Source organism: Coffea arabica, chromosome 3c (assembly GCF_036785885.1).
Source record: "Coffea arabica cultivar ET-39 chromosome 3c, Coffea Arabica ET-39 HiFi, whole genome shotgun sequence".
NCBI classification, from domain to species: domain Eukaryota; kingdom Viridiplantae; phylum Streptophyta; class Magnoliopsida; order Gentianales; family Rubiaceae; genus Coffea; species Coffea arabica.
Genome location: NC_092314.1, coordinates 39,001,123 through 39,010,617, shown reverse-complemented (window position 1 = coordinate 39,010,617; position 9,495 = coordinate 39,001,123). Strand labels below are relative to the sequence as shown.

Genomic DNA, 9,495 nt, shown 5'->3' with positions numbered 1-9,495 from the left:
GATTCTTCCGTCTTTCCAACAAATCTACAGATTGTAAGCATTTTTTCAGGCTTTTGCCTCTTTCACCCTGGCCCTTTTCGTTTCTTTGCATTTTTATTCAATCTGCAAAGAATAATATATTAAAAGTACATATCTGAAAAGATGAGCTCTGGGGAGGGTTCTTCTCAACCTTCTTCCAAGAAATCCAGGCAACCCAAATGTAGATTCTCTCTTCCAATTTTCAGTTCCCTCTGTTTCTTTGTTTTTTTATTTTCTTTATTCAGTTGCTTTACTGAGGAATTGATTCTTCCATTTTATTTCTTTTGAATTTGTGGATGATTGTGATTGATCGTTTCTCAAAATGCATGTTTTTTATTTTTGGAATTTTTGGCTATTTTGATGATAATTACTCGAACGGTTAACCTCAGATTTGTAATGGAACAAGAAATGGTTTTTCAAGAACCATCACGGGCCTGCATGATTATAATAAGTAAATTCTTTAAAAAAAAATGAGAATAGTTCTTAAGTGCTATTTGGGATTCCGTTTCTTGGTTCTTGATCATTAATCCATAAGGTTTGGCAATGCGGGGTGATTAACAGTGGTAGTATGTTTCTGAATGTTCGGATTTATGGATTTATGAAAGCCCTTTGCGAGATCCCCCTTTCTATTTTTATTTTTATTTTTTGATTGAGTATCAATACAGTTTAAAGCCCATGATTGATTCAATTACGTAAATTTCCCATAGATATGACGATTTATGGTGAAGAATTCAGGAATTTTCTCTGGCTACTTCATTGTTGCATCTGATCAATATGCAATTTTAGTTTCTGAATTCTGGTTTTTAGCACGTGACACTGATTAACCTTTTTTAAATGAATGATTAGTTGATTGAGATTGCTTTTTTTTTTTTTTTATAGATCATCCCTGTCAATATAAGTATCCAATTGTTGCCACTTTGTTGTGCTTCAGATTCTAGGTTTACACAACAAGAACTGCCTGCATGCAAACCGATATTAACTCCAGGATTGGTATGTTTTCATTATATTCTGCAACTGGATTTTGATCTGTGAAACTTGATCCTTTTTCCTTTTCTGTTCTTTTCTGATTCTCCTCCTGTTATTATTTTAGGTGGTCACAACTTTTATACTAGTAGGGGTTATATTCATACCAATTGGCCTTTTGTCTTTGTCTGCATCAGAGAGGGTAAAGATTTAGATGATCCATCTGCTAGACTCTTTCAAAAAAGTAACCTTTTCAATGGGTCTGATATGGTATTGCTGATGTATAGGTGGTTGAAATTGTAGACCGCTATGACGAGGATTGCATTCCTTCCGATCAAGAGAAAACTGCATTTATTCAGAGTGACAAGACCAACAAAACCTGTGTCCGGAGCTTGACAGTAGGTGCAATTTCTTAGTACTGATGTTTGCAGATACAACATGAAAAGAATTTGTTTCATTTATTCCACTTCTCTTCCTCCAGTTTGAAAATATTAGTTTGCAAAATGATTGTTCAGGTCCCAAAGAAAATGCAGCATCCGGTTTACATCTATTACCAGCTTGATAACTTCTATCAAAACCATCGTCGGTATGTTTTATTTTTTCTGACGTTGTTTCCAATGGGATTGAGTAGTTGTTATTTATTTGAAATGTCTCTTGGGTGTTTTTCCCATTGTTTTTGTGAAAACACCAGCATGCTAGACTTTATAAGCTGGACCAAATGAATAATTTGACCTTAATGATGTGAAGCTTTCTGGAGATCAGAGTGGATTTCTTATTTGGTGCAGTTGGAGATGCCTTATTCTTCCAAGTTTATTGATTCTCCAGATTCTGTGGTTTCATAATCTAAGAAAACCTTGATTTACTTGCCATCACGCTTTGCTTTTACTACTGATATAGTTTAATCTGTGGGTGAGGAATTTTTTTTTTTTTATTTGTGGCATCTTTTGTAGTTGTCTTGCTCCTAGCCATAAAAGAAACCTAATTGCAAATTTGAGACTTCTAGTGTGCTATACTCTTTCTTGATTAGCTTGTTTCATCTTCACTTATTCAGAGCTCCACTGGAAATCTCACTCTCTTTTCCAGCTTGTGATCATTTATTACAAACCCAAGTGTGATGTAAAGTTTCTGATTGCTTTTATGCAGATATGTCAAAAGCAGAAGTGACAAACAGTTGCGAAACCCAGAAAATGAGGATTTAACATCACCCTGTGAACCCGAAGCACGCGTTGATAATAAGCCCATTGTGCCTTGTGGCCTTGTTGCTTGGAGTTTGTTCAATGATACTTATGGATTCTCAGTTAGTGGCATGAATCTATCTGTAAACAAGAAAGATATTGCATGGGACAGCGATAAGAACTATAAATTTGGATCAAAAGTTTATCCTAAAAACTTTCAGCAGGGAAGCTTGATTGGAGGAGGAAAACTGGATGAAAAAATACCAGTTAGTGCAGTCATCTCTTCTCTCTATCTTTTCTCCATCTCTCTTTCGAAATCTCTCCCTTTTACATTTTCCTGTCTACCGATCCAAGCATTCGTTTACTCTGCTCAATTTATTGCCTTATAACAGTTGAGTGAGCAAGAGGACCTTCTAGTCTGGATGCGCACTGCAGCATTGCCAAGCTTCCGAAAGTTGTATGGGAGAATTGAACAGGATCTTGAGGCTAATGAGACGATAACAGTGGTTATACAGAATAACTATAATGCTTATGCTTTTGGAGGCAAAAAGAAGCTGGTTCTTTCGACTACGACTTGGATTGGTGGAAAAAACAGTTTCTTAGGCTTGGGATACATCACTATTGGTGGATTGTGCTTATTCATTGCAACAACTTTCATAGTAATGTACCTTATAAAGCCAAGGTATTCTCATTAGTAGTTATCATTCCTCTTATTACTGTTTAGCATCAAATGGATATAGTTCTTCTAGTTTTGGTAGTGTGAAATTTTTAATTTACTGTACACCTTCATGAGTACATAATGCAAACCACTGAGACCAGAGTCATTCGATGAATTATTTTAGGGTCAGTGGAAATTGAGCTGTTGTTTTAAGATGAGAAACCAAATATGATGCTATAATCTTCTCTTCTATATGATTTATCAGCATATAGAATTATGAATTGTGGAAACCTACGCCTGTTTGTCAATTTATTTTGTGAGAATTGCTGTTTACAACATTGGTTTAATTGATATCTTTGCCTTGTACTTGGTAATTCTTTAATACTTCTTTTGTCCATTCACTCATGCAGACCTTATGGCGATCCATCCTATTTGTCTTGGAACAGAAACCCACCTGGGAACTGAGTATTCACTATGTTCGAGTTGGCCAATTGTTGATGTATTAATATTCCATTATCACATTCTGAATCTTAGCATTTATTCATAGTTTTCTGGATTTTCTTTTCCTTTTTCTGTGCAGATTGCCGAAGCTAAGTTGCATGGCCTTGATTTTGTGGGTTTTTTCTTCCTTCTTAATCCTGAGCAGGATATATTGTGAATAGTAAAAGCATCTAATAAGCAATTTATTAGTCTACATTGTATCTATATCATATTACAATATCATTCACATGAAAGTGGCTTGGCCTATTTTCCTGCAGGGTTGTTAATCTACAATGCCCTTGAAACAGATCACCGATTCTTAATTCTAATCTTTGCAGTTTTCTTTTGCATTTTGTGAGGTTAATTACCACTTCCGAGATACAAAACTCTATATTGGCAAATTGCGAACATGATCTAACTCAATTCCACATGCCAGGAGTCTTATCTTGATATTCACCTTTGCAAATGGAACCCCGGAATGAAAACCTCTGTGTGGACTTGGACTGATGGACTTTTAATTGAGAAGGATCTCAAATGAAAGGACGTTGATTATTGAGTTTTCAAACTTCCAAACACTATTAACTCAAATTGACAGTTAAGAGGATTCACCATGAATCCTATACCTTCTAGGCTTTCCTGTCTTCCTGTTCTTGCAGTTGCACTCCAACCTGCATGGCCAGATGTCACCATAGATAAGAGTCCCATAAACCATGGGTTAAGAAGTTGCAGCAGAGTATGTAAGGTCAGAACTGTTCGACAAAATTCATTGATGTGAGAAGTGTTAATTTCGATTGGTAAGACGGGGGTTATTGTTGTGGTGGTTTTTTTTAAAAAAAAAAATAACCAATTTCATTCCTAAACCTGTTCACTAGTGTAGATTTATAGTTCCTAACTTTTTATTCATAACCAATTTAATATGTGAACTTATTTTGCAGTTTCAACTGAGGACTTTCGTAGCGACGCTACCATTTAAAACAGATCTGACTTCTAATTGACTAATTAAATAGGGGAATTTTGAGAACATCACGCACGGGACTGTAATAAATCAACGTATTAAAAAAATCACAAGATTAAACTTCAAAGAAGTTTTATCTGATAATTTTTTATACGATTGAGAAGTTTGATTTGCTTGTTTCATTGTAATGTCACGAGTGGCATTTCTATAATACCTCTATTTTAGTTAGTCAATTAAAAGTCATATCGGTTTTAAATAGTAGTACCATTGGGGGTCCTTAATTGAAATTGTAAAATAAGTTCAAATATCAAATTAGTCAGAAATAAAAATTAAGAACTAAATTGACACCAAAATTTAGGGACGAAATTGGACATTTTTCCTTTTTCTTATTTGTCCTATTGTGGCAGACAAAAATCAAAGGAAAGGGGAAAGTGAAAAGGTTTCCTAGCAAATTGCTTTTTTCTGGGATACTTTGGGCATTTTAGTAAGATTTTAAGGGCAAATCGGTCGTGTCGCTCTTTTATCCCATCGGATTTAGCTTCATTATAAATCATGCGGCAAATTAAGAGTTGGAGATAGTTAATTGCAAAAATTAAACGTTTGGGGTACAAACTTCAGTCTAGGCATAATTGAGGAGGGCAAAATGCAATTAACTCAACTTAAAATCCACAATCCAAATCAGCTGCTTATCTTTCTCTCCTTTTTTTTTAAATCTTTCTCCTGTTCTCTTCTCTTCTCTCCGGTCCTTGCTTGCACTCCCCGAGGCAGCAACCAAAAGCCCGTCCAGAAACATATTTTCTTTCAAGAATTCTCTCGTCCTCTTCACTGTAAGGTTTCTTCACTTTTTCTCTTTTTTTTTGGCTTTTAATTCTTGCTTTTGATTTATTGTTTTAATCCGTGTATAGGCTAAAGCTCACCACCTGAACATGCGTATGGATGTGTTTTGGCTTGATTTTTTTTGTTCTTTTTGATGCTATTTGGTTCATGGTTTTTTTTCCTTTGGTTTATCTGCATTTTGGGTATGCATGCCTTTCTGTATTGTTTTAAGTTCTCATTTGACGGAATCTTTTTGGTAATGAATGAGAACTGATGTTCAATTTTCTTTCTTTCCCAGCTGGATAATTGTGGATTTTTTGGTATTTTTTCCCTTAAATGCTGTTTTTTTTTCTTTTTTTTTTGTTGTTGGGGGGGGGGGGGGTCAAATTATCTGTCTTCTGGGCGATTTTGGAAGCGGCGAGTTGTCTTTTTACCCCCTCCGTTTGAAGGGATTTTGGATGTTGTGATTGATTCTGGAGAACGGTTTTGTGTTAGCTGTAGGAGTTCTTTTTCCCCCATAAGTGTGCACAGGCATTTATTCGAGATGGAGATAAAATGGTGTTGTGTGAAGGGATTTGAATGTCATGGATTATTCCGGGTAGAGTTTTTCTGATGGCTTTTATAGTACTTTTTTCTGTGCATGGGTGCATACACTTTTCTTGGTGATTATTGAAGGAGATGAATGGTGTTATGAAGGGATTTGGATGTTGTGGATGATTTTGGAGTAGGGTTTTGTGCTTGCTGTAGTAGTACTTTTTTCTATGGATGGGCACACACGTGACTGCATGTTTTTTGGGTGATTCTGAAAGATGGAGCGGTGTTTTTCTTGTGTTCTTGAAGGATTTGTGGATTGCTGATGAGTTTGTATTGGGTTATTGTGCTGGACCCCAAGATTGGCTATTTATATGTCATGGTTTGAAGCGGGTTCGAAAGGTCAACTCTATGGGGTCATTTGTTATTGTAGGTGTTATCAATTTTTGTAATGCCTTCCCTTGCTGTCTGGACAATTCACATAGACCAGTCAGGATTTGGAAAGTTGTTTTTTGACCAATTAAATTTCTGAGGGTTGCTTCTTTTAGTTACATTGTGCACTCAATCATATGCTGCTTGTTCTTGCCTTTTTCTTTTTCTTAAAAAGATGCTAGATGTTTGTGGGCGTTGAGCCACTATTTATGCCTACCTCGTATAAGTGTAGCTGTGATTGTTCCGTGATTTATAGCTGCAGGTTTTTGAAAAGTTGTCATTGTCTTTTTACTTTGAAAACTGTGGCATGCACATCTGTTTCGTATGTGTTTGAGAACATGACACTTGGTTTATTATTCTATTTTTATGGGAATTATACATGATTCAAATTCTTTTCGAATGTTCATTTCTATATGGTGTAAATTTTGTCTTCTGCAGCAAAATGTGTTTAAGAAATTCAAAGTGTTGGAGCCTAGATTAGTCGTGCTCTCTGGTACAGCCAATAGCTAAGTATAAAACTGAGGTAAATACTTGTATTCCTTGGTTAGTTTGCCCCCAATGAATGCATCTGTGTTAATTTGTTGTCAATGAATTGTTAAATTTGGGCCTTTTGGCATTAACCTCCTATTATCATTTATCCTAGATGTCGGGGTATCCATTTAATTGTGATTGCACAAGTTTAGATTTAAAGCAGATTCTGAATATGCTTGTCATAGAGCATTTAATGGCTAGTGAAACAATGTTGCTTAATCAATTTGAGATTTTCTTGTTATCTTTTGGTCGACTTGCTCCTTAAAGGAATATCACAGACAGGCCTCCACCCTCCTTCCTACCCAAAATGAAAAGAAGACATAAAAGAACCAAAGGGAAAAAGTAGAAAACCAAAAGGAAATGAATGATTGGTTTTCTTTAGATCGGAAAAAAGGACGACTGGTCAGACTATTAGACATCTGTAAGGTTCACACTATTTATGACTCAATACTAAGTCAGGAAAAATGATGCTGTATAAAATAGTGTAAGAAAAAAGTTTGGGTGTGCTTTGTCATTATACAGAGATTTATATAACTGTTTGCTTGCTGATATGGAACAATTGATATTCTTGTCTCTGTGGATCCAATATGGATTGAAGGGCTAAAAGTAAGACAAGAGGAAGTTAATGAGAAAGATAATTGAACTAGTTTACTGAGACATTGCCAGAAATAGTCATGCTATGTATGGTTTTTGGTTGAGGGGTGTTCATTTTGACCTTGGTATTATGGAGAGAGATTCTTCTTAGGTTGCTGGTAGCATACTATAGTTACATGTAGGATTCAACCATTTTGCTCTTTTCTGTATCGGAAACATCCTCAACGAATGTCATCTACATTCCAACTTTGGAAGTTGCCTTTTTACAAGTAATGCAAAGGATTCATCTAAATTCACCATTGCAATTGCATTTTTTTTTGCTGTGAGTGGTCATGTGTTATGGACACTTAATCCAGCATAAGCTTCTCCATTGTCAGTTATCTAAATCTAATTTACCTCGAATGGTTGTTTGTTAGAAGGGAAATCCAATAACTTTCTTGTTGTGGGGCCACCATTGAAGAATAATAAAGAAATGGGCATATGTGGAGTTGTGGTGTTTAATTATGATTGACACCATATTAAGGTTCTAGCTGTTGCCTATCTTCTTAACAAGGCTTCCACATAGTCAAAAGCACAACTATTATGTTTGGAGTTAGTTATCCTCATTTAGATGGGTACTGGTCTTTCTGTTAAAATATGTTTGGAACATGTAAAGAAATATTATTCTATGAAGAATGATGAAGGTCAGAATTTGTTTCTTTTTTTCCTGATTCAAATGTCATCACATCTCTAGGTGTGGTTGCATACTCATTCATAAGTTTTGTTGAATGTTACCTAGAATTAATGCATAATTCAGCTGATATAAATGCTTCAATGAGTATCGTGAGGTGCAAGTTTGTAATGTATTCTCTTGCCAGCTGAGGTAAAAGTGGATCTTGAAAATAAAAGGAAATGATAACTCTTTTTAATGATGAATTGATTGATATACTTGTAATGAAGGAGAGTAAGTATTGTTTCATGTAGTATAGACAAGTGTAGATTATGTCTTCTAGATGTTTAGCCTTTTTATATCTTTGCTGTGGAAAATAAGTCTAGAAGTAAATAGTTCAGGCATCCAGAACTATTTACTTAGCATAGGATTGAGGTATTTGGATGCATAGGATTGCTATTAATGATTTGTGTCTACTTAGCATACACTTTTACATTGTAATCTCATGATACGTGTGTGAAAAATAGACATGGTTTCTCCTTGTGTTGATGGAGTTGTCAAATAGGGAGATTTGGAGGAGGAAGACAAGGGGTTGACAGGTCGTTTGTTTGGACTTTCTCTAGAGCTTCTTGGTCTTTATTTATTTTTTGAGGTGCTAAACCTTTTGTTTTAGTTGAGGGTAGTTTTGTCTACGTATGAAAAAGTTTTAACAGCATCTACCATCTGTTAAGTCATGTTCTAGAGGATCTCTCTGATGTCAAGCACAGGAAGGATATTGGAAGGCCTGATTGAGTGTGTTCAAACTGATTGACTGACTATTTGTGCCAAGCCATATATGTCTATTTTTCTTTTCTTTTTTTCACTTGTATTGCTTCAAATATGCTTATGAGTGATGAGAATGCCTCTGATTCTTTCTTTCAGCTGTCGATCATGAGTGCTGTGTGACCTCTTTCTTTGTCTGTTACTCTTGAGTTGTTAATGTGATGAACAAGGAAATACCTAGTCGCTCGAATTCAAAACGAAGATGTACAGAAATTGAGAAATGCTACTTGAATTCAAAGTTGCCCAGAATTGCAGGTATCAAAATTCAAGATGGATATAATAACTCAACTGCAAGAACAGGTGAATACAATTGCAGGTCTTGCCTTCAACACCTTTGGGACGCTTCAAAGGGATGCTCCTCCAGTTAGGTTGTCTCCTAATTGTCCGGAACCTCCTGCTAATCCATCTAGTGCTGCAGAGGATGCAGCTAGTCTTGCTGAGCAACCAAAGCTCATGAGTGCTGCACTTGTCAACGCTGCCAAGCAGTTTGATCTGTTGGTAGCTGCCCTTCCATTAGCTGAGGGAGGTGAAGAAGCTCAGCTGAAAAGAATTGCAGAACTTCAGGCTGAAAATGATGCGGTAGGCCAAGAACTACAAAAACAACTGGAAGCTGCGGATAAGGAATTAAAGCAGGTGCAGGAGTTGTTCAGGCAAGCAACAGACAACTGCTTGAACTTAAAGAAACCAGATTGAAGGCTAGGCAAATTTTCAGCATAATTGTGATAAGCATTTTGTAGTAGTTATCTGTTTGGTAGCATTGCACTCTGCTCCAAGTTTTTTGTTTTTTGTTTTTTTTTTTTTTTGCACTGTGAAATCCCATTAGGAAATCCATTCCTCATATATATCTGAATTGGGTTTAGTATGTTTTCAA

At 35.9% G+C, this 9,495-nt stretch overlaps 2 protein-coding genes across 4 annotated transcripts; both read left to right on the top strand.

Annotated features, from left to right (window-relative positions):
- LOC113735035 (ALA-interacting subunit 3) lies at positions 1-3,508 on the top strand. 2 transcript variants are annotated; one of them, XM_027261941.2, is made up of 9 exons: positions 1-199; positions 950-1,008; positions 1,109-1,183; positions 1,269-1,379; positions 1,497-1,567; positions 2,125-2,422; positions 2,549-2,838; positions 3,225-3,279; positions 3,395-3,508. In XM_027261941.2, exons 1-8 carry the CDS (start codon positions 142-144, stop codon positions 3,277-3,279), a joined length of 1,017 nt encoding a protein of 338 aa, XP_027117742.1. In that variant the 5' UTR covers positions 1-141; the 3' UTR covers positions 3,395-3,508. The 2 variants fall into 2 exon arrangements, with proteins under 2 accessions (XP_027117742.1, XP_027117740.1); XM_027261939.2 differs by having other exon boundaries at positions 3,225-3,290.
- A 1,422-nt stretch (positions 3,509-4,930) lies between these two features.
- Positions 4,931-9,495, top strand: LOC113735036 (mediator of RNA polymerase II transcription subunit 21-like). 2 transcript variants are annotated; one of them, XM_027261942.2, is made up of 3 exons: positions 4,937-5,076; positions 6,467-6,551; positions 8,724-9,495. In XM_027261942.2, exon 3 carries the CDS (start codon positions 8,895-8,897, stop codon positions 9,315-9,317), a length of 423 nt encoding a protein of 140 aa, XP_027117743.1. In that variant the 5' UTR covers positions 4,937-5,076; positions 6,467-6,551; positions 8,724-8,894; the 3' UTR covers positions 9,318-9,495. The 2 variants fall into 2 exon arrangements, with proteins under 2 accessions (XP_027117745.1, XP_027117743.1); XM_027261944.2 differs by lacking the exon at positions 6,467-6,551 and having other exon boundaries at positions 4,931-5,076.